At 43.3% G+C, this 27,460-nt stretch overlaps 1 protein-coding gene across 4 annotated transcripts in view; it reads left to right on the forward strand.

Moving 5' to 3' along the window:
- Hdlbp (high density lipoprotein binding protein) overlaps positions 1-27,460 on the forward strand; it is a 75,055-nt gene that overhangs the window by 30,546 nt on the left and 17,049 nt on the right. For 3 of the 4 annotated variants that reach the window (XM_034521345.2, XM_076914707.1, XM_076914706.1), the window contains exons 2-12: positions 9,421-9,485; positions 10,867-10,979; positions 13,145-13,302; positions 14,339-14,554; positions 20,087-20,293; positions 20,439-20,654; positions 21,246-21,452; positions 22,122-22,229; positions 23,401-23,505; positions 23,992-24,070; positions 26,024-26,163. In XM_034521345.2, coding sequence (XP_034377236.1) covers positions 10,904-10,979; positions 13,145-13,302; positions 14,339-14,554; positions 20,087-20,293; positions 20,439-20,654; positions 21,246-21,452; positions 22,122-22,229; positions 23,401-23,505; positions 23,992-24,070; positions 26,024-26,163 — 1,512 coding nt within the window. In that variant the 5' untranslated portion in view covers positions 9,421-9,485; positions 10,867-10,903. Of the gene's footprint in view, positions 1-5,982; positions 6,116-9,420; positions 9,486-10,866; positions 10,980-13,144; positions 13,303-14,338; positions 14,555-20,086; positions 20,294-20,438; positions 20,655-21,245; positions 21,453-22,121; positions 22,230-23,400; positions 23,506-23,991; positions 24,071-26,023; positions 26,164-27,460 lie in introns of those variants that run through there. The other variant, XM_034521344.2, reaches the window with a different exon arrangement.

Below are 27,460 nucleotides of genomic sequence, written 5' to 3' on the forward strand. Positions count from 1 at the left end.
CATGGTGGCTCACAACCATTTGTAATGGGATCCGATGCCCTCTACTGGTGTGTCTGACAGTTACAGTGTACTCATATAAATAAAATAATAATAATAATAATAAAAGAAGTTGGCTTATCTTTTTAAAAAAAGAAACTTAAGCAAATAGAAGTTTTATTATTTGAGATTTTAAAGATAGTTTTCCCTTATTGACATAATTTTAAAGCTGAATTTCATTATAATAAAAATGTTTAGAAATATTTCATTCTCGCTTCATTATTTGTATTATTTTTACATGTAGTTACATAAACAATCAACTCTGAGAGTAAGCCCAATGGAGTCTTCCTAAACTACAGCATCCCTGGTGGGAGCCATACCTCAGGGCAACCAGAAAGCAGACAGTTAGCAGGACCTGACACTATCTGACTTTCACTGGGGTACAGGTTTGGTCTATTAGGTCTAAGAATGGTTTGCTTCATTTCTGTAGAAATCTATTCACTTACTGTTTTTTTCTATTTAGTTAAACCATTTAGAAATATATGTATGCCGGGTAGTGGTGGTGCATGCCTTTAATCCCAGCACTCGGGAGGCAGAGGCAGGTGGATTTCTGAGTTCGAGGCCAGCCTGGTCTACAGAGTGAGTTCCAGGACAGCCAGGGCTACACAGAGAAACCCTGTCTCGGGGGGGGGGGGGGGGGGGGGGGGAGAAGAAGAAGAAAAAGAAAAGGAAAAAAAAGAAACATATGTATATATACAGTTTATTTACCTGACATATTTTTTAAAAATGTATCTATTAGCTATATGCATATGTGCTGATTATTTTGATTTTTTTAAATTAGTATAGAGTTTCACTAAATACTAAATATATTCATTTAGTGGACTATGCTCATTTATTGCTAGCATTCTAAACAGCAAAATACCTACTCTACACTAAGTTCTTGTAGATGACATCACAACTTACAGAAACCTCACCTGTCCACCCAGATTTACAACTGTGACAGGTAAAAGTTGAGTTCATGACAACTTAACCAAGGTGACCTGAATCATAGCTGAGCAAGATTCAAAACTCAGGAATTATGGCAGCACACTTGATGTTCTGTATACAGTACGTTCATTTTGTTTGTAAGTGCTAATGCTGAACTGAAATATAAATTTATACTTGCATATTCCCAAGAAACGCATGCCCTCTAAGAAATAAGCCAGGATAGCAGCTGCTGAAGGAAAAGTGGATATCCTTCCTGTCACTTCCTAAAGAGAAGCTGACATAATTAGGGGAGAAAAACAAGCTGTGATAGCTGAGATGCCTCAGTGGATACAAACAGTTGGTGAAACAAGACCCTGCCTCAACAAGGAATAAGGTGAGAACAAAAACCTTCGAGTTATCCTCTGACTTCCCCATGTATCATGTATATGCATGCCTGAAATCACATGTAAACACACACCTTCAATAAAAAAAAAATTACTTGTTTTAAGACAGGGTTTCTCTGTAGCCCTGGCTGTCCTGGAACTCACTCTGCAGAGCAGACTGGCCTCAAACTCAGAGAGATCCTCCTGCCTCTACTTCCCCAGTGCTGAGATTAAAATCATGCATGACCACCACCACCAGCAGGCATAATTTTTTTAATTAAGCAAAAAAGCTAGCCAGATGTCTTGGTGTGGGTAAAGGTATTTGCCCCAGTTCTAATAACCTGAGTTCTTTTAGACTCTAGAACTGATATGGTAGAAAGAGAACTCACTCCCAAAAGTTGCCCTCTGACTGCCATTGCAAGCTGTGGCATACATGCATCCCACCACACACATAATAAATAAGGGTTTGGGTTTTGGTTTTGTTTTTAGGAAAAAATGTTGAACATTTACTTTAAAATAAAAGACACTCTAAAAGAAACCATGGACTAAAGAGAGCTACTTGTTTCCTACCCTTAACTTGGTCTATTTTATTTTAAGCTGCTGAATTGTATGTATGATAATAAACATCTGTGAAAGAAAAGTCAATTTTGATATATTCATTATTAGAATATTGTTATAGCTTTACTTAAACATAGTCATAGAAGGAAGGGGTTTACATTAACAAAAGTATAATCTGGGCCATATATATTTACAGTCCTGGTCACCAGTCTTAGTATGAGTGATCTAACTACTAGCAGTACCATCCCTTGTCACTTACTAGTGTAGCATGCCTAGTGTAGATCAATTTAAATTATTCTGTTGATATTTAGGCAGAAAGTCTCACCATTCTGGAGACAGTGGGACCTGGGAGAATGGAGCCCATAAGTGAGGCAGACTAAAGTCTCATGCAATAGTCAACTTTATTCAGAGCATCAGATGCTTTTACACTGAGGGTTAAGAGTCACATGAATAAAGTGGACAAGCTGCATGTGGCAAAATTCCATATTTCCATAGAAGCATATAAAGGATAGTTTAAGCATTTAATTCAATAACATCAGCAAGCAATGATGTCTAATCTGAGGCAAACTCATTCCACTACCCCTTGGAGGAACACAAAAACACATTCCAAGAACAATTCTGCATTTTGAAGAAACTGAGGACACAAAACTCTTTTCTTGGAGTTTTCTCAAAGCACTCAGAATTCTCACAGGACTCCATTCTTGAACCATATTCCAGCAACAGGGAAAGAGGTCATGTATCCTTAAGTCCTAGAATATTTTCCCATTTTCTGGGGGGTTTTGTGTGTGTGTGTGTGTGTGTGTGTGTGTGTGTGTGTGTGTGTGTGGTATTGCTTTATGAATCCTATTAGAACATGTTAGACTGCCCTGTCCTGTACTCGACAATTTATTTTGTAAGTTATCTTGGTTGCCAGGAATCAAGCCTAGGAGCTGGCACGGGCTAGGCAAGCATCCTCCTACTGAACTACAGCACCAGCTCTCGGATCCATTGCATGATTCTTACCATCTTTCTCTTGTTCCTCCTTATGTTTGTGGGTTATTTCTTTTCTTTTCTTTTCTTTTTTTTTTTTTTTTTTTGGGGACAGGGTTTCTCTGTGTAGTCCTGGCTGTCCTGGAACTCACTATGTAGACCAGGCTGGCCTCGAACTCAGAAATTCGCCTGCCTCTGCCTCCCGAGTGCTGGGATTAAAGGCGTGCGCCACCACTGCCCGGCTGGGTTATTTCTTTATTTCATGCTTTTAAATAATTATATCATTTCAGACTCTTGTGTCTAATCCTATATAATTTAATTTAAAAAAATTTTTTTTCAATTGTAGTTTTACAAATTTTTATGGCATTAGGGAGCAAAGCCAGGGTTTATGAATGCTAGGCATGTGCTCTAACCACTGGGCTACACACTTAGGGTTTTGTTGTTGTTGTTGTTATTTGTTTGCTTTTTAGGTTTACTTATGTGTATCTGTGTCTTGCCTGCATTTATGTCTATGTATCACATGGTGCCTGGTGCCTAGGGAAACTAAAAGAAAACACCAGATACCCTGGAACTGGAGTTATAAATAATTGTGAGCTTACATGTAGGTGCTGAGGATCAAAACGGGTCCTTGACAAGAACAACAAAGGCTTTTAACTACTGAGCCTCGCACGTGCATATGTGTGTGTGTGTGTGTGTGTGTGTGCGCGCGCTCTACAGATATTTATATGGATGCCCAGTTTATTACATGAATGCTGGGATCCAAACTCCAGTCCTCATGATTGCAAAGTAAGTGCTCTTACCTGCTGAGCCATCGCTCCAAACCCCTTGCATCTTACTCTTTGAACTTTGGACTGTCAGCTTCTAGACTGTAATTGATCTGTCAATATCTTTTTTATCCTGTTATGAAATTTATTCTATCTTGAGTATGCCTACTTTCTGTCTATTAATTTTTTAAAAGGATAATGGGGATTTAAAGGACTTGGAGTCCCATGTCTCTAAGCACTCCCCAGAGATGCTTTTGTCTCCCAGCCCAAGCCAGTCTGAGCGACTAGTTGTTGCTATGTTGCTGGTCTTCTCCTTTTCCCCTTAGACCTACTTTCTGTTTAGAATATAGCCCTTTTAGGGAATTATGATTTGGGGAATTGGAGAGTATGACTATGTTCTAACATTTCACCCTAAACAATCAGGAATCTTATTCCATGTTCCTTGATGTATGAAAACCAATATTGCAGACCAGTGTTCATTTTTTGAGGCAGCTAGAGTTGACATTTCTGTGTTTCAGTATACTGAAGCTAACTAGTCACAACTGTCAGCACTCTAAGAGGAGCATCTGGGCTGTTTTGTGGTACATGTTTATCATTTCATATTTCATCTTTTTTTCACTTGAGATAAAATCTTATATAGATAGGCCAGGTTGTTCTTGAGCTCCTAATCCTCGGGGCTCTACCACACAAGTGCTGAGATAACAAGCTAATGTTACCACACCCTCCTTGATTTAATAATGTCTTCATTAAGTCCATGCTTTGTTTTATTTTTGAGACATCAGTTAACTTTGTAGCCCACTGTGACCTTGAACTCCTCCCAGTACTCTGCCTCAGCCTTCTGAGTACTGAGATTACAGGATACCACCACACCACCCATGGAGGTCTCTGTACAGCAGGCAGTGTGCTAGCTTGTACTTAGTGTGGACTTCCTAACTAACTCCATTGGCGATCCCTTGACAGCAGATGTAGACTTGTGCATGCTTACCTCTCCACATCTCCCTTTTCACAGCCCTGAGACCTCAGTAACAAAAGAACAACAACAAAAACATTTCTTCAAGTTGCTGGTTGGTTAGTCTCTGGGGAAAGACACCTTGCAGACCACAGTAATAACACAGAAGGAAAGACAACTTGGTGCCTACAGAGGCTTTAGGAAGCTATATCACAGTGACTATGCTGGCAGCTTGGAAATGCCCTTGGGTCTTTTAAGCAGTGTGCATTCTTTGCCTTCAGAGATCTGTCATGAAGAGCTGTGGTGTCCTGTCAGCTGTATTGCTGGCTCCTGGGCTTCTGAACATGCACCTCACATGCAGATGGTTTCCTATTCAGCAGCTCCATCCCCATTCTTTTCATCACATTCCTCTTTCTCCCTTGTCCTTTAGTCTGAAGTCCAATTAGGGCAGCTCTTCTCAGTCCCTCAATCGAGAGCCCATCACCGAGCTGCTACCTTTAAGTATGTATCAAGTCTGATTGCTTATTTTGTTCACTGCTGCAAATGCTTGTAAGCCTTAGACTGAAAACTGCAGAAGGCCTCTTCGGCCCTTCCACATACCATTGCCCACCAAAAGTGCACCCGGAAAGGCCTGTATTATCCAGACCTGGTGGCTCACACCTGTAATGCAAATACTAGAGAGGGAAGCTGAGTCAAAACTTCTACACAGTGAAACTTTGTCAGAAGTGGGGAATCTGTTGTTGGTTACTAACCTTTAGTAACACATGGTAATATCCTGTACTGGATGCAGCTCTCTGTCCTGTCTGGGCTGTGGGCTGTATAGGTCAGTAATGTGCTCATGTCACCTCAGGAGAGGTTCAAAATGACGTATGTTTACAAATTCAAGTAGTTGTCAATAAACACAGCAGGGCAGAACCAACCCTTTTCAAAGGAGGAAGCATCCTGAGGGCAGAGGTTCAGCTCTATCCAACTCAGTATGGAAGAGGAAGGAACTCTGCGGCCTCGTCTGTACACATGGGACCCTGAATAATACTATGTAGAGGGCTTCTCAAGTTTTGGAGTTTGTTGTGTTGGACATTAAGGAATGGAGTAAGGATTTGCAACAGAGGTGGGAGTAGGAGGAAGAGATCCCCTAGAAAATGAGAATGTGCTCCATCCCGGAGTGCTCTGGAGGATGGTAAAATGGTTTTCCCAGCTGTCTGTTGTCTGAAGTCTTCAGAGCTTTGTTTTCTCTTGGTGACACAGTTTCTGGTGGCCTCGGCTCCGTCACCTTTGGTTCTGGGGCCTGCCGGTTCTCCGTGGGTAATTAACTTCCCAACTCCTCGCCCCCTGTCAGGCCGCAGAACTCTTGAAGAGTTGGTCGGCTCCCCGGGCGCTGTAGGGACCCCGCAGCGGGCGGGGCGGGCGGCCGGTCTGACGTGTCTCGGCGGGATTGGAGCCTCCGCCCTATATAGCAGCGGCGGCCCCGGCGCCGCGCCTCGGAGCGTCCCGGCTTCTCCCGCGCAGCGGCAGCGACAGACGGACAGACTCCCGGGTGGTCACACTCACGAGTGAGGATCGGGCGAGCTGGTGGGCGGGGGTGCCAGGGGCGGGGCGGCGTGGGGTCTCTGCTGAGCGCGGCCGGGGTCGGTTCCCCAGCTTCCCGGCCGTACAGGCGCCTGGTCTCCAGCTACCGCGACGGGCGGGGGCCGCTACGTGTCACTCTGCGCATGGCCGCGCTGGAGCGCAGAAACTTTCCCAAGTCCGCCACGCGCCGCGGGTCTGCCTGCGGGCCCGGACCGCCTGGACTACTAGCTCACCGGGCGGGCCGCCGCGTTGGGGGAGGGGAGCGACCTGGCCAGGTTGGTGACGTGGGCTGCCGAGCCGGCCCCTCCCCCGCACCCCTTCCCCCCAGCTCGGCCGTACGGGCCGGGCCGGGCCGGGCCGTAAAGGCTGTGGACCGGACCTAGCTGGGTCAGTGGCGCCTTAGTTCGCGTCAAGCTGGGATCTTCACCCGGGGCCCGTATGTCCCGCGCGGTGCCTCGCTGCACCTTCACCTGCGGCGTTTGGCTACGTGGTCATTGGAGGACTCCCAGCCCAAGTACTACTTGGATGCGCCCCAGGGTCCATGGGTGAAAAATACATTACGGAAAAATACCGAATTTGGATGAAAGGCAGGGAGGCCGAGCAGGATACTGTCCCTTTAAGCCTGTCCCCGCCCGCGGGCGCTCTTGGCCGGTGGGAGGGCCATGCTGAGGTGGCATCTGCGAAAGTTCCTCCCAGGCTGGGTCTCTGACTTCCAGAGCTGGGTAATGCACTAGGCCGGCCTTGGTGGTCACAGACATAGTTTGTGATCTCAGCATAGCTGGCTTTTCTTTTTAATTTTGGAGTTTCTACTTGTATTTGGTGGGGAGAGGGTACCTTCGAAAGACTTCTGAGGACATAAAAGTGAACAGTTTCAAATTTGGAAGAAAAACTTGCATCTCATCTGAAGGTTTTCAAGCTGGAGCTTTTCAGTGTCCTCCATGCAGACTGGCCTACAGTATAAAGAACTCTAGTTGAGGTTGATAGGAAATTGTTTCTGAAGCATAACTGAATTCTCCTTGCATATTGTTGCCCCTTACATAAGTAGTTGGCACAACTTAGCACAGAGGAATCAATTTAAATACTTCCTTGTTCAGAAGCAAGAATTCTTCACATACAGCTTTTTCTATTTTCTAGATTAACAACAGGTTTCAAGCTGCCACAGCTTCACCTCTCTTTTACAGGCGTTCTTGTTGCTCCCTGGTTCTGGACTTCAACCTCTTTCTGCCATTTCATTTATGCTCTAAGAAGCAAGTTATAATATCCATGTTTGGGTGCTGACTGACCCCAGCTTCTGTGGAAAAGGTGGTGGAGGTGGCCTCAGTCTTGAGGGACTGGAGGGTACTCTCTTGGAAACTTGAAACATGTCAAGGCCAGAAGAGTTAATATAAATGTCATTGTTACTTGACCAAACCTTTACAGGGAGGCAGAAGAACTGGGCTCCCGAGGGTGTCATGCACTCTTTTCTCTGGTGGTATTTGAAAGTCAGATTAGAGTAATATTCAGCCTTTCAGTCCTGACTTGTATGAGTCAATCCAGCAGAAGGCAGAGATAGCAAATCTTGGGCTCCAAGCCTATCCAAGTTTAGCCAGTGGAGATGCAGGCTGGAGGCCATAGGGTCAGCTATGAGGGGCAGCTGTTCAAGGTGAGCATCCAGCTGCGGCTGGTCAGGCCTCTGAGTATTTGTCAGAGGTAAAACAAGAAGCAGTGGGTAAAGGTGGAGGGAGCATAGCATAGGTTCTGCTGTGTTAAATCAGATACAGATGGGCATTACTGAGAACATAGAAAGCCTTTGGTAAAATTGCTTACTGCTGAGTCTCCAGTAGAGATGAGTTCTGTATTTACATATGGGTATCAGGCATGTGTTTTAAATTGAGTCTTTAACAGGGTTTTGAGTCATTAATTTTAATTTTTCTTAAGCCTTACCAGATGATACCTGACTCTCTGTTCAGTGTGGCCCTAACTGTGATCTGTTTGCCTCGAGCTCTGACAAACTGAAATCTGGAAGCTAGGCCCCAGTGAGTCTTGTCAAACCCGTCTGGAATTTTCTAGAGGTCCACGTTGCTGTACCTGGCTGCCAGAGGGTGTTTGAATGTGTCAAGAGTCCTGGAAGCTTCACTCTGGTTTCTTTCTTGGCAGTGACAGTAGGCTTTAGACATGGAAATGCTTTCAGTAACCACTTGATTCACTGTAAATACTACTGGAAAGAGATCTTTAAGTGTGGGAGCATATTTAAAAGCGATATCCTGTGTAGAGCCCTATGTTGCATCTGTACAAGGCAATATATTGTGTAGTCTTGGGCAACTAGTACTCTGGAGACTTACCTTGTCCTGGAAAAAGCAGGAACACTGGTCAATAGGAACAAAGAGACAAAGACATAATAATTGAAGTCACATCGATGAACCTGGCTTGGTAAAGTGGGGTGGGTATCTGGATTTAAGAAGTGAGAGCAGAGCCTGGTGTGGTGGTCCACACATTTAAATTCAAAACTCAGGAGGTAGGGGTAGGTAGATCTCTTGAGTTCAAGGCCAGCATGGCCTTATCTCATAGAGAGACCTTATCTCAAAACCCAAAAAAAAAAAAAAAAAAAAAAAAAGGAAAAAGTTTATAGAGTAGATTTTGGCCTCCTTGGGTGGCCTTTGTATCTTGCAATTTTATGACCTGATTTTTAAATCTCTGTGGATTAGAAGGGACTGAAGGACTTTTACAGGACAACAGCAAGAACTAAGGAACTGCGGGACTCTTTGGTTTTGTTGTTTTTGAAAGTCTGGCTGGCCTGGAACTCCAGAGATCCACGTGCCTCTGCCTCTGCCTCTGCCTCTGCCTCCGCCTCCCAAGTGCTGGGATCAAAGGTGTGTGCCACCACGCCTGCCTCTAAGGATTCTTTAAAAAGTCAAGGAACCCTTGGTCATTCTGAAAACTCGAGCATGAGCTCTTCATTCTGCTGTATATACCACAATTAACTTCACAGCAGAGTCAGCCTGGCAGGAGTCACAAGGATCCAGTGCACAGATCGTTTCTAAGATCCCTTGAAGAGTTGCCCTCTGAGAGTTTGAGATGACTCAAGGTTTACTCTGTCTCGTTCAAAGTTAATGCCTAAGATCAGAGCTTTTGTGGGGGTTTTTTCCCAAGAAATTTGCCTGACTTGGTAAACTAGAAGTCAAATGTAAAGCGTATTTAGCCCTTTCTTTCTTGAGAGATGAAAAGATCTAAGTTACCTTTATGGATAAGTAACCTATTTGGTTTTTGTTTTGCTTTGTTTTCTCTCTTCCCCCTTCCTACGGTATACCAGTAAAAGCTGGCAGGCTGACAGAGGCAACCTCAGGACGGACTTTCTGGCTACTGACCATTTTGCTGGTAAGTTTGAACACCCTTTTAAGACCTCTGTACCTGGAACACAGAGATGTGTGAGTTCTAGCCTGTATCTCCTTTCCTTAGGTGTAGTCTTCTGTGCCATGAGAAGTGTCTCCCTGGCTTTACCTGCCCTTCAGCTGTGTCTTCTGCCTTACATCTCTGTTTAATCCTTTTCTTACATATGAATTATGCTTTTTCAGGATTTGAGTCTTAATAGTCTTTAAAAAATACTGAGCTTAATTTTTTTTAATTGGGATGAGTTCTTATTTTATTGTAATTAAGATCTTTTTGTTGTTGTTGTTTTTGCTTGGGGGGGGTGTGTTTTGGATACCAAGTTTCTTTGGATAGCCCTAACTGTCCTGAAACTCACTCTATAGATTGGGCTAGCCTTAGAGATCCACTTGAGTCTGCCTCTTGAATGCTGGAAGAATCAAAGGTGTGCACCACCACACCCAGCTGCATAATTTGTTAAAGTACTTGCATTTTGCCAAGATGTACATGTAAGAAGATGCTTGGTGCATAATGGTGTAAAGAAAATGAGTTCTTCCTCAAGGCAGAGATACCTGTGTCTGAGAATACTGAATTGTACCAAACTTTAAGGGGAACTGGGACCTTCAGAGCCAATGTCCATAGCTGTTCTAGAGTAAGGAATTCTGTGCCTTAAGCCAGTTTTCTGTCTTGTGAGAGAATCCCCTCCCACACCTGGGCAGAGAGGCAGAAGACCCGAGTTCAGGCATTAGCACAGGGTTGGATCTCTTACCCTGTCACCATGAAGCACTGTGAGGTCCACCCCCAACCCCCATTCCTGAGATGTGTGAAAATATTAGAAATGGTTCTTTTGGATAAGCACCTTACATATCCAAATTGTAGTAATTGTCATTTTTATACTTTTTATAAGCGTCAGGCATGTCTTGAACAATTAACAAAATAAGATGGAGTTAGAATGGTTCTGAAGTTGATCTGTGCCAGAGCTGAGTCAGGCAGGTGGCAGGTTCCAGTAGTTAGTCCCAGAGCATTCATGGTTTTGGGGGAGGGTAACAAGCTGGTACTGAGGCCGTCTCTCTGTGGCTTCTCCAGTGGGTAAGTGGTGCACACCTAGCACTAGGTCTCCTAGCCAAGTCTTTTCTACTGTGTGACAGGCAGTTTCTGCAAAAACAAGTAATCAGGTGGGCTAGGACCCTGCTTTACTTGTAGTTCCCATGTTCACCCTTCAGTTGGAAGCCTGAAGAACAATTTACATTGACCTTGTGAGGAAATAAATATTATAGCTTACAAGAAGGAGATTAAAAACATTGACCGAAGCGTTTAAAATGACAGTCGCACAGATCCTTATAGTTAGTTGTACTTGGCTTTCTGCTCCCTGATTACCCTTCTCTTGATACAGTGTCTTACTAGGATTGTGTGTGGACGTGAGATCAACCATGAGCTCCGTTGCAGTTTTGACCCAAGAGAGTTTTGCTGAACATCGAAGTGGGCTGGTTCCACAACAAATCAAAGGTGACAGGCCCTTTACAAGTTCTTGTTGACTCTGAGACTGGGCTTTTGTGCTCATTTGTGCTAGTTGGTCGTGCGATTGGACAGGTTTGAGGAATGACTGCAGAAACAGTGAGCTGCAAACATAGCCAGTTTCCTAGAAATCCAATTAACAGCTGGCTATTAGTGGGGTCCTTTTCAAAATTGCTGTTCCAACTATGAGGTACTAAAACAATGACTGTGAAACATCCCAAAACATTCCTGAACTTCTTTGAGGATGAAGGGGAGGTCTGACTTCTGTGCTCTTAAAGGCCACTGGCCAGGAGCAAGACCAACAATGTCTAGTAGAATAGAATGCTAGCCACCTAAGTAATTTGAAAGTTTTATAAACCTAGGTTAAATAAAAAGGAGAACAGGTGAATTTTGTTTGTTTTGTTTTTGTTTGTTTTTCAAATATTTTCAGACATTTGCTGCTTAGCCCAGAGTGATCTCGAACTCTTGATCCTTCTGCCTCTGGGGTTATAGGCATGTGCCACTGCACATTTAATATATTTAACCCAATGTATATGAAAAATTGTCATTGTAATAGCACAATATAAAACAACCTTTAAGCCAGCTATTTTCTATTGTTTTTCTTTAAATTTTAGTGTATTTATATTTATAAATACAGGGCATTTTGATTTGAAAACTAATTTTTCATACAGAAGTCTTTGATCTGGCCTGACAAGACAGCTCAGTAGGTAATAATGCCTACTGCCAAGCTGATAGCCTAAAGTTGGTCCCAGCACCTACACAGTTGAAGGAAAGAACTGACACCTGCAAGTTGTCCTTAACCTCCGTGTATAATGTGACATGGGTACAAACACAAATAAACATTAAAAAGATAGTATTTTTAATCCTCGAATTATATTTAGAGTTTCTAAAATTTTCCAGTGAAAGAGCAAATTGCTCTAAGTTATAATATATTTAAATTTTCCTATAATGGAATTGAATATCAGTTCTTAAATTTAAAATGAATTAAAATTTTAAAATTCACTTCTTGGCTACGCTTGACCCACTCAGTCTCAGTGGCCACTGTGGGTGGTCATTCCTCTAAGACACTGCTGATGGTCTGGTTCTCAGTATTTGGGACCTGAGTGCAACTATCTGTAGTGTCTCTTACAAGGACAAGGCTGTGTAAGAGGTGAGTCTCTGCTCATACCACTACCATAAGACTAGGAAGCAGTGAGCCTGGACTAGAGGCCTATCTAATTCCAAAGGTCATCCTGTCCTTTCCATGTTTGCATGCTTCGTTGTGTTTTGGGTCCAGCTACTGGTAGATACTGCTCATCCCTAGGGACCAAAACAGTCAGACCCTTGCTTTTGGAGATCATGGTTCATTGGGCAAAAGTATGAACATGATTAATAATCAGGGGCCCTGATTTCTTCAAGTCTTGCTGTTCCCTGTCTTGGCTTGAGAGTCTTCATCATAGACAGGCCCATGTGAGTTAATTTCACCTTTATACATTACAAAGGAAAATGCGGAACCTACCTCAAAGGTAGTTCTTAAAAGCAATGTTCAAACTTCTTCTCTATGTCAAACATTTATAGTTATGATTTGCATGTGTACTATTAGAAAATGTGGCTGTCCCAAAAGCTGTCGTCTGTGTGCTGGATATGTTCTACTAGCTGGTATGGCCAGGGGACCCAGAAAAGGAGGAGACAAGGGAAAGATTTGGGGGGAGGTGGTGACTGGGAGGAAGGCAGTGAGTGGGATATAAAGTGAATAAGTAAAAAATTAAAATTAAATTTAAAAAGAAAGAAATGAAATATGAGGACTGGGGCTGGAGAGATGGCTCAGTGGTTAAGAACACTGACTAAGAAATGAAAAGAAAATATGAAGACCTAAAAATCTGTCATAAGCTTGCCTTCAAGAGTTGTACATCTCAATAGCAAAATGGGGCTAATACTGTCACCTTTCCTAGTGGGACCATGTAGAGGGAGAAAAGTTTCCATTTTGGAGATTGGGAGTCTCTAGCCCCATCCAGGTCACACACTGAGGGTGCTGGGCCTGGCGACTGTGAGGTCCTTCCTAGAGCTGTGAGCTCACTGAAACCATTGTTCAGTGGAGGAATTCTACTAAAACCCTTTGTTTTTATTTGTATAATGTCGAATTGTATTTTCCTCCTAATATGTGTTCTCTGGTCTAGTTGCCACATTAAATTCAGAAGAGGAAAGCGACCCTCCAACCTACAAGGATGCCTTCCCTCCACTTCCTGAGAAAGCAGCTTGCTTGGAAAGTGCCCAAGAACCTGCTGGAGCCTGGAGTAACAAGATCCGGCCCATCAAGGCTTCTGTCATCACTCAGGTAGAAGCACCATTTCTTTTTGCATTAACTGTTCCTTGTAGGAAGTAGTTAGAGCTGATAGGTTTTTGAGTATGCAGTGTTGAAGAGCACTGTGGTGGGGATTCTGTAGAGCACACCTTTTGCCATAATCAGCCCATCCTAGCACTCTGGGCTGGCACACAGTTTGAGATAGGCCATATTTGTCACATTCATGGAGCCGCGTGCTTTTCTATTCAGTGTGCTCCCTAGTTGCCAAGTCTGCCTTCCGACTCTTATGATGGTCAAAAGCTAGTCTTGGCTGGCTGAGTCAGAAGCCAACCAGAGCTATATAGTAAGACCCTGTTTCAAAAAATTAAAAAAAAAAAAAAAGGCTAGTCTAATTTTCTGGTTTTCTTTACTTCATTGGCTCATCTCTGCTAGCTACAGTTAAGATGCTGTATGACGATTAGGACTGATGCCTGGCTGTGATAGAAAATTATCACCCGTGTAACCGTGACGCCTTGACTTTGTGTACATAAACAACTGCATCTTGATCTTTTCTTTATGGCCTTGCTGTCATCTTAAGACTTGTTAAATACTTGTTAAAGACTTGTCTCTTGAATGGTTCATGGGTTTGATCTCTCTTTCACCCCTGCTCTTCCTCAGTTCTCCATAAAGTTCCTGACTCTAAGCAAAACTTGTTATGCTTAAAACTCTTGATTCTACCTATCTGTGCCTTCTGCCCCCTGGTCTGCTCTCTCCTGCAGGATGCCTCTGCCATTCCTATGATGGGTGCTACTTTGTCTCTTGAGAAGGATGTCTCCATTGTGTCACCCAGTCACTCACTCCCCCTTAAATCCTTTGCAGGCATACTGTTGTGATGCCTTTCATTTGTGTAGTGGGCTTAGTTCTGTGTGCCGCAATGCTGGCCTCCCCTGCCTTGGATGATTTCCATCCATCTAACTGCCTTGTCCTAGGTCACTGCGTAGTGAGTGAATGATTAGTAAATAGACACTGTATATAGTCAGTCTCCTCTTTGATAGTTTAACTTTGTCTTTGGGGGTCTTTTTTTGAACAGGTGTTTCATGTACCCCTGGAGGAGAGAAAATATAAGGACATGAACCAGTTTGGAGAAGGTGAACAAGCGAAAATCTGCCTTGAGATCATGCAGAGGACTGGTGCTCACCTGGAGCTCTCTCTGGCTAAAGACCAAGGTCTCTCCATCATGGTCTCAGGGAAGCTGGATGCGGTCATGAAAGCCCGGAAAGACATTGTTGCTAGACTACAGACACAGGTGGGTATCCCCAGGCCTGGCATCCCTGTTATTTAACTCATTCTGTTACAGGCCAGAGCTTTTCTGCATTCTTTCTACCTTAGTTATTTGGAGTTAGAACAGCTACGTTTAAAACCTTTCGTGATTTTAAGTGAAAAAAACCACTAAATTCATGATAGAACTGGGGTACTGACAAGTCAGATCAGCCATTGAGTTAAATGTATTGAAAATTAAGGCTTTTCCCAGAGTTTGAGACACTTAAAAGCCAATGAGCTTTCTAGGTAGTATATTATCAGTTTCTAGGCCACAAACTTGGGAAGTAAAAGATGAGATATTTTTCTCTATTCCCAGCAATCTGATGACCATTAGAATACAAAACAAATCTGTAATGCATTTTCCCTGAAGGTGAAGAAAAGGGCAGGGACTCTGACTAAAGTATCCTGTGATAGCTGTCATTATGTGTGTGGGTTTGTTTAGAGACAGGGGTTACTCCCACTTGCTGGCGAACCTTTAGACAACTGTGGGGCCGTGGTGGGTGTATGATCTTGCTCTGCACTGACAACCGCACAAGTCTTTAAGATGGTTCTGAGTCCCAGGCAGCTTCATGGAAGTACACAGTTAAATGTCACAAAGGTGAATTGTGATTGTGTAGCATTGTGACTGGTATATTACTAGGCTCTGAAATAATCTGTTCACCAGTTACGTGGTTGATTATCTGTTATGTGATTGAGAAGTTTTAAAATCAAATTTCAAAAAATAACATTATACCTGTAAATAGTATGTTATTTAATTATTATATCATTATCTCACTTTATAAAAGAGATGGTGGGCTGGGGAGATGGCTCAGTGGTTAAGAGCACTAATTGCTCTTCCAGAGGTCCTGAGTTCAAATCCCAGCAACCACATGGTGGCTCACAACCATCTGCAGTCGGATCTGATGCCCTCTTCTGGTGTGTCGGGGGACGGCTACAGTGTACTCACATGCATGAAATAAAAAAAAATTTTTTTAAAGAGATGCTAAGGCCCTTTGTCTAGTCTCTGTCTCAGATGTCTTTCAAGTTCATTTGATTGTGGCATCACATGTCTCCATAGCAGTGCCTCCCCTTCATGCACACATGCATGTCCTCAATGCCGTCGGTTTGTAAAAGGGTAGTTAGTATTTGATTGCTCTGCTTTCCTTCATTATTTCTTATGGTCTGGTATTGGGTGCTAAGAGCTTGGTTACCTTATTTCTTGCTTTGGGGGGTTGCTTTGTTTATGAGACAAAGTCTCACAATTTAAACCTGGCTGTCCTAAGGTTCAGTCTGTAGACAAGCTGGCCTCAAAGAGTCCTCCTGCTTCTGACCTCAAGTGCTGGGATTAAAGGTGCATGCCACCATGCCCAGCCTGAGCTTGTGTACTTCCATGTTCAGTTTGTTTGGTAAGGATAGTGTCATCACAGATTTTTTTTTTTTTTAAATGAACTGATTCTGAGATTGGTTAATAGACTGGGTATATTCTGCTTTATTTACCCTTTTCTAATGGTTTACTGGTGATCTAGCAAAGTTTATTAAACATTGAAAATGGTGGTTTTCTGCATCTATTTAAATTAACTGACACTCTTAGGAAAGAAGAGCTTTCCTACCTTTATCAGCAGTTAATCTCAACATGTATGATGGTGCTGGCAAGACAGTGTCCTGGGGAAAGGTGCCTGCTGGCGCTGAATTCAGTCACTGAAACATACATGGTAGGAGAGAACCAGGTCCCCCAAGGTGTGCTCTAAACACACACACACACACACACACACACACTCATAAGATAAATGAGTTGTTCTGGGGATGCTGTCAGTGGTGACAGGTGAAGTGCCTGTTGTATTTTGTTGTTTCTTTTGCTCTTGCTCTTGGGTGACAGGTGTCTCTATGTAGCCCTAGCTGTCCTTGAACTCACATATCACATAGATCTGACTGCCTCTGCCTCCTAAGTGCTAGGATTGAGGGTGAGTACACCACCACCCCGAGCAAAGCGCTTTAACTCGTAGAAGACCTAGGTTTGGTTTGTAGGTAGGTCGGTGGATCCTTTTCTCCTTTACTGTCTTCTGCTGTCACTTCAGCAGGTAGTTGTCGAGCTTCATTATATCTTTGGGTTGTGTTATACAAGAGTGTTTGAGGGGCTAAGCTGTTTAATTTTTTTTAAAGAAATGTTAAATGAATTTTGATTAAAATTTCCGAGACTTTCTGCAATGGATATTAATGTACTTCTACCATTTGGTACTACATATTTATACAAATTTTCATTCTCAGCATTGATTATTATAAAATCAAAATGTTAACCCTGAAAAACATTGAAGATGCTGCGTGTCCTATGGTATCAAATATTCAACCAGGATTAAGTCTTTGTGTAAAAAATAAATGTGCACATCCATCTCCTTATAGTGCAAATTTGATTTTGTTGTTACTGATAAATGTATATGTGTGCCAAAGGATAAATTTATTGTCAGTAAATATTCTATCGTATACCTGGAGCTTAAATTCCTCAAGTACAAAGGAGTTGCTGCTTCTACTAGTGACATTTTAAGACTCCCTATCCAGACTATATTGGTTCACTGACAACATCTGGTGATCAGAGAATCAAGCTGTCATAGAACTCACAATGCAGCCCAGGCTGCCTCTATCTCATGAGCCTGCCTCAGCTGCCTTGTGCAGCTTATCACACTAAGGAGTGTCATTTATCTAATGTCACTGTGAGCTTGAAGGCATTAGTGGAGCTTTCTCCCTCATCTTTGATTAAGAAGAGCCCCTCAAGTGTCCTCCTGGCAGGCAGCTTTCCGTGCTACCCAGTAATTAATCTAAATTTCTTAATTTCTATCACAAAAACATATTTCAGAATGATCTTAGCTATATGCTTCCAAAGATCTTGAAATGTTTTCCCTGGGTCTTTGGGAGTGGGAAATGCAGTGGAGAAGCACCAGGCCCATTGCAGTGCTGGATAGAGTGGCCAGGTTCCTGGGTCCTCTCACAGGGCAGAGCTACCAAAGGGAGGATTTGGAGAAGGAACTGTCATACGTTCAAACTACTTCTGCTTCTTAACATGAAAAAATGGCAGTATTTTTAGAATCAAAATATTTTTCTGTGTTTCCCTACCATTTGTTTGAATTTATTTTAAGTTTTTCAAAATTATTTCAACATTTACATGACTATAATGTCAAAGCTGAATAGAAGCCCTCCTTCCCAGCATATAGTCTGCCCCTGTCCCTTCGTTCCCTTGTGTTGGGACATCCCTGTGTACCCCTGCATATGTTACTCATTGTGTGCAGATAGAAGCAGAATACAACTTACCATAAACCCCGATCTCTACCTTGTTGTTTTCATACTATTTTCTATAGTGTCTTATGTGTCAGCAAACGTTGGTTTTTCCTCAGTGTATAGACAGCAGTGTGTTAGACTCCGACTATATGCTGTGTTTTAAGCTCATAGGTGACTTCTAGGCTCTTGCTGTTATTATGTAACAAAAAAAAAGTCTTATTCATGAGCTGTTTCTTTTTTACTGGTCTGTATTTTGGGATAATCCTGGAAGTGAGAGTTCTGGGTCAAAAGATGATCTTAAATACTTTCTTTGACCACCAGCAACAAGTATACTTCCTCCCTTATAAGTTTAGTGTCTTGTTCTCCCATCCGCAGAATAAAAGAACCAGGCTCATCTTATATTTCGTGTTTTGCCACTTGGAGACATACATACATAGCTGAGTAAACTTTTCCTGGTTTGTGTATGGCAAAAGCATGTATATGTGTATATTTGGGTGTTATGTATGTGGAAGCTAGAAATGGATGTCCCATTCTCTTCCTTGAGCACATTCCACCTCTTTTTTTGAGAAAGGTTCCCCTGGTGACCCTGGGCTCCAGCGTGGCAGGCTGGTCAGGGAGCTCCAAGTATCTACTTGGCTTCTCTTTCTTTCTCTCCATTGTTAGAATTACAGACATGTGCCACTGCACCCAGATTTTTATGTGGGTGCTGGAGACCTGAAATCAGTTCCTGTAACTTACATGGCAGGTAATTTACCAAGCAAGCTATCTCCCCAGCTTCTGGAATATTCTTTTCATTTGTGGGGGGAGGAGGGGGTGTTTGTTTGTTTTTTGTGAAATATCTGTTCTGTTGTTCTTTTGTTTTTTCAAGACAAGAATTTTTTTTGTGTGTCCCTTGGCTGCCCTGGAACTTACTCTGTAGACCAGACTGGCCTCAATCTCATAGAAATCTGCCTGCTTCTGCCTCTCAAGTGCTGGGATTAAGAGCATGTGCCGCCACCACCCAGTGTTCTGTACATTTTTTATGTCAGACTATTCACCTTGCTCAGTTTTGGGGAATCTACATTATAAGAACTTCCAATCCCTTCATTGGGCATAAAAAGTAATTTTTTTTTTATTTTTCATTTTATAATCTCTTTATGTTTTGTTCTATCAAGGTTTGGCCTGTTTATAGTTACAGTTATTGTTTTTATTATGTTGAGTCATTGATAGGAAATCATTTTCTACTTGAAGTCATGAAAAGTTTATCCCTATTTTCTTTCTGCATATATAAGGGTATTTTTTCTGTTTGATGATGTGGGTTGTATTCCAGTATTGTGAAATGCTGGTCCAAGTTCACCTCTTCCCGCATGGCTGTTTGTCATCCACACTGTTTCCAGAAAGCAGTCCTCCCAGTGTGACCAGAGGCTGTTCTCATCAAATCCTCAGTATCCACAATGACCTAGGTCTGTTCCTGGGTTCCAGAGACTGGACCATTAGTCAATCTTTCTTTATGCTAATGCTTTCCTACTTTCTATCTAGTACTGTACTATTACTTGGTTTTCTAATTTTTCCATGCAAATTGGGGAGGGGAGGTATGTGCACATGTCCTGACCCAAGGTCAGCATCAGGTGTCATGTGTTTTCATCTCTTTTCCATAGTGTCTCACTATAACTAAAGGCCACAATTGCCCCCAGGATCCTGTTTTCACTTCCCAGTGCCAGGCCCATGGAAGTTTATCATCAACTTTATGTTCAAAACTCCAGTAATTTTTTTTTTAATTAGAAGCATTGATTTATTTGTGATTTAAGCCTTCTTTAGTAGTTTGTATGTGATGGTGTTAGCTTGTTGTGTCTATTTCTCTCCCGTGCTCCCACGGTGGGATCAAAGCCAGGGTCTATCCATGTCTATCAAGTTCTGTCCCACTGAACTGTACCCTACCATTCCACCCTCTAACTCACAGGTGTTAAAGTGGAAGTTACTGATTTTGAGAGTCATTTTGTTTTCTCCTTGTTACAAAGCTTAAGAATTTAATGAAATAGTAATTTCTCCATGCAGTCCGATATTTTCTTCTGTCTTCTATAGTGAAGTCTAAGCGGTGATGCAGATACACTTGAAATGGCCCTAGTGGGGACCAGGTAGGCTCCCTGTGACCATGACATGGTGTTTGAGCTCTCTCATGGTGGTAATGGGATGAGATACGGTTGTTGAACATTCTAGTTAGAGATATTTCAGAAGAATATGCTTTATCAGAACCATGAATAGGAGTTTTTGTTGTTGGTCTCTGCTGTTACAGGCCTCAGCAACTGTTCCCATTCCTAAAGAGCACCATCGCTTTGTTATTGGCAAAAACGGAGAGAAACTGCAAGACTTAGAACTAAAAACTGCAACCAAAATCCAGATCCCACGCCCAGATGACCCCAGTAATCAGATCAAGATCACTGGCACCAAAGAAGGCATCGAGAAAGCTCGACATGAGGTCCTTTTAATCTCTGCTGAGCAGGTGAGGCCTCTGAGTGCCTGTGGCCCTACACCCTGCCATCTGCCCTGCACTGAAGCATCCTGTGTGGGAGAGGCCTTGACTGCCAGTGACTTGGGCAAGGCCTCTCTGCTTCAAGTGTTCTCATCAGTTCACTCTGTCCTTCCAGGACAAGCGTGCTGTAGAGAGGCTAGAAGTGGAGAAGGCCTTCCACCCCTTCATCGCTGGGCCGTACAATAGACTTGTGGGTGAAATCATGCAGGAGACAGGGACTCGGATAAACATCCCTCCACCCAGTGTTAACCGCACAGAGATCGTCTTCACTGGGGAGAAGGAGCAGCTGGCTCAGGCTGTGGCTCGTATTAAGAAGATTTATGAGGAAAAGGTACAGTGTGGAGGTGGCAGAGCCCATGAAGAGAACAGTTAATGGGATTTGAGTGTGGGAATTTGGCTAATACCATAGTTTACCCTGCACCCTTTTGCCCTTGGGCACAAAGCTTGGTATGTGTCTACCTGAGTGTCTGTGTTTAGTGGTTGGCCACATTTCCCTCCTGGCCTACTGGGTACACTGTGGAGTGATGTCCTGGTTTTTTTTATGTGTGTGTGTCCTTTCTCAGGTCTGTGACTCAGGTCTCAGGTCTGTGACTACACTGCTACCACAGGATTGGCACATACTTTTTGAGGTGTAGAGCCTGTTCCTTATTTGGAAGAAGTAGGGTTGGCATATAGCTCTGCTCCTGTCTGACAAGCACAACCCTTGTCACAGTGCCAACAACTGTAAGAAAGAAGGGAACAAATGAAAGCAGTCTGGTTACTCCAGTAGTGAGCAATAGACTCTCCCAGGAGGCTGGTCCCGACTCATGCACTGAAAACCGCTTCTCAGTCCCCTTCCGACTTTGTTGGCAGTGATGGGCAGTCTGTCTATGCTGCCCATGCCCAGATTCTCCCTGCTGACTGCCTCATACTGCTCTTATAGAAAAAGAAGACTACAACCATTGCGGTGGAGGTGAAGAAATCTCAGCACAAGTATGTTATCGGGCCAAAGGGCAATTCACTGCAAGAGATCCTGGAAAGAACTGGAGTTTCTGTTGAGATCCCACCCTCTGACAGCATCTCTGAGACTGTGATACTTAGAGGCGAGCCTGAAAAATTGGGACAGGCGCTGACTGAAGTCTATGCCAAGGTAGCTTCCTCTAAGATTAAAATGTGCTCTGATAATTCCTAGGGCCCATTGTGGATTAGTTCTTTGTTGGCATATCCTGGAGACCCATGCACAGTGAAATGTGCCCAATTGTGTGTGTTTAAGGAGTGTGCATGTGTATGTGCTAGTGTATGTTTGTTGGTGTACATAAAGGCCAGAAGACAATCTTGGGTGTCATCACTCAGAAAGTCCTTTCTACCCTGTGTTTTTGAGAAACAGTCTTGACATAGAGCCTCCCAAGTGGGCTGGGCTGGGCTGGCAGGCAAACACAAGCCCCAGGGTATTCTACCTCTCTGGTAATATTACAAATATGCATTGCCACATCCAGCTTGGGGTGGTGGGAGGCTGGGTCAAAATCAGGTCCCAGAGCTCATGCAAGTACTTTAGTGAGCTGTGTCCCAGTCCCACCTTTACTATTATATGAGCAATTTGGATTTGTTTTTGTTTGTTTATATGTGTGTGTTTGTGCTTTAATAAGATGGGCTATGTTAGACCAGACTTTCCTCAAACCTCTTAGAAGTCGACCTGCCTCAATGTCATCAGTACTAGGGTTAAAGCAATGCACTATCATACCTGGTTTGATCTTTGTTTTATCATAAACTTGAACTGTATAAGCCCACAAGTCTGTTCCCTGCTTTGTTTTTCCCCTAGGCCAACAGTTTTACAGTCTCCTCAGTCTCTGCCCCTTCCTGGCTTCACCGTTTCATCATTGGTAAGAAAGGGCAGAACCTGGCCAAAATCACTCAGCAAATGCCAAAGGTAGGGAAATGTTTTCAATCTGGTATCTTGAGATTGCCTGCCATGGTTTTGTTTTTGCTGTTTGTCTTGTGGATGCTTTGAAGACTGGAGCAGTGTGGAGCTTCAGTAAGCCTGTTGATACAGTTACCTTCCATAGTAACTATGAAAGAGCATAGTAAATGTTTCTCGGCATATGCTCTATTTTTTGGTCTTTGGAACCAGAGAGGGTTTTATTAATAGGTTTAATAAATGTCTTAGCTGTGAATTTAGTAATTACAGTATAATGATTTCATAGTAATTTGAAGAGTGGTACTTGGATGGGAACTGAGTTGTTTGTAACTAACCTTCGCATACTCTGTGTTGTTCTTACCAGGAGACAGCAGAGACCACTGTCACTTTCATTCCTATTTGTTGACATTAGTGTTGTCTGACTTGCTTGTCATTTCAGGTTTTCTATCCTTAGAATTATTAATGACTTACTTAGATATAGGCAAACTGCTCTCCCATTCCAGCTACCTTCCCTTTGTATGGTAGAAACAAGCGAGAGGTGGCCTGTTCATGTGAAAAGTGAGTTTGACTCGATCGCTTTGTTTTTAAAATTTTTGTCCTTGGGCTGAGTAAATAGCTTAGCCACTAAAGCATTTGCTGAGAAAGTGTGAAGACTAAAGTTTGGCTCCTCAGAACTCGTAGTAACACCAAGTGTGCATGGCAGCCTACCTGTAATTCTAATCTCAGAAGGTAGAAACAATTCTCTGGTTTTGAGTGAGGGAACCTGCCTCTTGAATAATGTGGAAGAACCATCAGGGATGATGATCCTTGACGTCTACTTCAAGTTCCTACAGACAGGTTCCTAGGCACATAGATTTACACATACAGATGAAAAAGAAATGAAAATTTTGTCCGACTCATCTGTCTTACTCTATATAAGCAAAGTGAAGTCTGCCTTCCAAAAGGGAAGACAGTTCCTGAGAACATGAACAGTGGTGATGTCTGTACACAAAGGGCTTCCCAGCTCCTATTCTCAGCAAACAGAGGGTGTGTCAGACCTCAGACCCTGATGTTTAGTGCCACCCTTCAGTCCTTCCTTTCAGCTCTTTGTGGTTTTGGTGGACGAGACTCTGATTACCTGTACAGTTACACACCAGTGTGTTATTTGGCTTTGGCCATTCCTTCCCTCATTTTGGTCTGCTAGGTTCACATTGAGTTCACAGAAGGTGAGGACAAGATCACCCTGGAGGGCCCCACAGAGGATGTGAATGTAGCCCAAGAACAGATTGAAGGAATGGTCAAAGACCTGGTAAGTGCCCTCTAAGTAGGACATTGGCTAGCTACAAGGGAGGCTCTGGTAGGGTGAGACAGGTAGAAATCTTGTCATTTCGGTCTTCTGTGGGTGGTGATGGAAACAGAAGATGCCTGAAGCCCCAGAGTTCTGGGTAAAGGAAACTATTTTGAGGTTGGGACCTTTGAGGATCACCTTTGAGGGGGACAATTTTACATCAATTCCTGGTTGTTGAGATAGAAAGGTTAAGTCCTGCCAGGTGGTGGTGGCAACACCTTTAATCCCAGTACTCAAGAGACAGGAGCAGGTGAATCTCTTGAGTTTGAGGACAGCCTGATCCACAGAGCGAGTTTCAGAACAGCCAGGGCTACACAGAGAAACCCCATCTCAAAAAAGAAAGAAAGAAAAGAAAGGGCAAGTTTGATGTCTTCTGAATTTCTAATTGACCAGGCACATCTTGGAACTAGAAGCATTCATCTGTTGGTGTTTGTTCTTCCCTTGTAGATTAATCGGATGGACTATGTAGAGATCAACATTGACCATAAATTCCACAGACACCTCATTGGAAAGAGTGGAGCCAACAGTGAGTAAGGCTGACAGGATGGCAGGCCAACACCCTGCAGCCCTAGTGGGGGGGCCTCTCTGAGACCTTCATGACTTTCTTGCTTCAGCCTTCTGAGTGCTGCATCGATGGGTCAGACAAAGTACTACTGTCATAGAAATTGATGCAACTTCCTCCCCCTTCCTAAAGAGACCACTTTCCTTTTCCCTTTTGGCTAAGGTAAATTGTCACTTTTGGAAATCAGCCCTCCTTAGCTGAAAATTGTGCATTTCATCCCTCCTGCTACACTTAGCCCACCAGTTTTGTGGGGCTCTTGCAGTTACCTTCCAGGCTTGTGACCATGTCCGTGAACTCAGAGCAGATTGCTGTTAAGTGAATACTCATACACTATCTCAAGATAGGGTTTTGATTTGTTAGTTCAGATTGCAGGAACAGCAAAAGAATGCACTGACTTCAATAATACGTTCAAGTGAGCCGCCTTCCCCTCCCCCGACCCAGGTTGAGTGCTGGAAATTAAATCCAGACCCTTGAAAGTGCTAGCCCAAGGAGTCCTTCAGCCACAAACAGGGTATCTGTACCTAGATAGGGTATTATGTAGCCTAATTGAGTTGGTGATCTTCTGGCCTCAGGTCCTTGAGAGCTGGGATTATAGTGTATGTCACCACTCAGGTCCTTTTTAAATCTACGTTTTCTGTGTGGCTATACTTCTATAAGACATGCTTGTATGTTCTTGAAACAGCCCTGTGCTATATAGAGTCTCAGCAGATCCTTTTGCGATTTCTAATGACTTGCACCCTTGTATTATGTTTCTGTTGCTTGTAAATCTAAGCCTGTTTGATCCACGGTCGTCTATTAAAGATGCATCCTCTATGGCAGTAGTCTTAGATCTGTGCCATTTTCGTGACAGTGGTAATTTCCTCGCAAAGTGACCTCAGTTGGCACTTACTTCACAGGTAGCTTGAATCTTGAATATATACACCATCAACTTGCTGTTGTAATTTTGCTTTTGTTTTAATTAACTGTGGGGTTTCCTTAATAGATATAAAGAAGTACTATCGTACAATTTTGAAACTCATTTCTGCTCACTTGGAATCACAGACCTGTAGCATGGTCAAAGTACTGTGTTCTGCCAGTTACAAACCCTCATTTTCTTCCATAATCTGAAATCTGCTGCTTATTCCCCAACCCACCTCCGCCTCTTACTTACTCTGGAACAGCTGGTCATACCGGTCCTACCAGATTACTTCCTCTGATCACCTACTGGTTGTGGAGCCCATCTTAGGCTTCACTTTTCCTGACTGTACAATGGACAGGTCACCATGTTCTGTCCGGAGAAAGTGATGGGAGGAGATATTTGCAACTCGGTTTTGCAAAAGGCATTAAAGCAATTCAGTTTGGGTTAACACTTGCCCTGCAGCATATCTCCAAGTATGCTGCTCCCCAAAACCGTGATCCCGTGAAGGGACCCTGAGTAATTTTAAATGTGCACGTTTAACTCCAGCACTCAAGAGGGCAAAGGCAGTCAGATCTCTGAGTTGGAGACCAGCCAGGGCTATTTAATGAGACCCTAACTTTCCAGGGTTAATTGGGTCCCTAGGGTGGTCATGTCCTTATTTAAGGCATGTATTTAGTTTCCAATTTTACTTGCATATTAGTACCTTGTATATTTTAGATATCCTGAGACCATATATATGCTCAAGACCAGCTATTTTTCATACTAATTGACACTAGTCATCACACATTCATTTGAAGTTCTTATGGCAGTCACAGCTTATATTCAAAGCTGGAAGACCTAAAACCTTCACAATCTGGTGAAGAACACAGCCAGGTTGTTTGTTTGTTTGTGCGTTAAACATTCGTACTGTTGTTTTGATTACTGGGCATATGAAAGCTTGACCCTCATCCTCTTGGCTGTCAGTCACTAGTAGACTGCCATTCCTTTGATATTCAAGATGTATTTCTTTTTGTCCTAAGTCAACAGAATCAAAGACCAGTACAAAGTGTCTGTGCGCATCCCCCCTGACAGCGAAAAGAGTAACCTGATCCGAATTGAGGGAGACCCACAGGGTGTGCAGCAGGCCAAGCGGGAGCTGCTGGAGCTTGCTTCTCGCATGGTAAGCCAAGCACCCAAGCCCTGCCTAAGAGGTGCTGGCTTGAGCCTGTTGGCCGCTTCTGAGGAAAAACATTGCTAGAATTGTGGTCCCGGAGCATGGAATTCTCCAAAGCACATCTTACTGACTACCTGGAGCCATGTTTCTTCTGCTGTCCTCTTCAGATCACCAATGGTCTTGTTCTTCCTCCCAAATGCTAGATGAGCACGAAGGTCCCATGTCTCTGGCTACAACTTCACAGATGGGATGTCATTTCTAGACTTTAAAAGTCACCAGGAGGTGACACTCTGTGTGGCCAGACTTGAGAATAGAATCACTGCGTCTCACTCCCTATGGACCTGGGACACCCAGTAATGGGATTCATGCTATCTGAGCCAGACCACTCTTTTACTTGTCAAATACAGCAGTCATGACTGGCCCCACATGAAAGTCACTGATGGCCTTTAAGAGTCCAAAAAAAGTTGACTAAGACCTGAGAATTAGTTCCAGTTCATGTTCTGACCTCTTTCCCATGCTAAGAGCCTCAAACTGGAAGAAATGTTTTGTGTTTTGTTTTAAATAATGTATTTAGTATGTCTATGTGAGGGTGTTGGATCTCCTGGAATAAGAGTTACAGACAGTTGTGAGCTACCATGTGGTCACTGGGAATTGAACCCAGGTCTTCTGGAAAAGCAGCCAGTCCTCTTAACCACTGAGCCATCTCTCCAGCCCTGGGAGAAATGTTTCATGGGAAGTGATTTTTACTTTTTTTTTTACTGTAATCCAAGATGAGGTCCAGCCTTCTGCTGTCCTCTGACTGTCCCTGGGGTTAGTGTCCAGGCCAGGATCTGCTCTTTTTATTATTGGCCTCTTGCCCTGTGTACCTTGCCCTGGAATGTCTTCTGCCTATACTGATTGCTGTTATCAGATACCAGTCTGATCCACTGGAATTCTTGAAAACGTTTTATGGGCTGGTGGGTATTCTTTCTGATTCCATCTGCCTATTCTAATTATCCAGGTAGGGAATGTAGTCCAAACCCATTGTACTCAAGAGCGCCTCCCTGCCATGAGGGTGCTGACCTCTTTGTTGTTCTAGTGGGAACTAGTGCTTCTTGCTCACTCTTAGTGGTGAATGCTACTGTGACTGCACTAAATGACGGAAGAACCCTGCAATCCATTCTTTTACTGTGCTATGTTCAGGAACATAGCACACCTCAAGTATAATGTCATGTAGCAAGATTAAGCAGGTATCCTGATAGGCACTCCTGATGGCATGATGTTTCAGGAGGCTGCTATAGACAACTACTCAACACACATGGTG

This window comes from Arvicanthis niloticus, chromosome 17 (genome assembly GCF_011762505.2).
Source record: "Arvicanthis niloticus isolate mArvNil1 chromosome 17, mArvNil1.pat.X, whole genome shotgun sequence".
Classification (NCBI taxonomy): Eukaryota; Metazoa; Chordata; class Mammalia; order Rodentia; family Muridae; genus Arvicanthis; species Arvicanthis niloticus.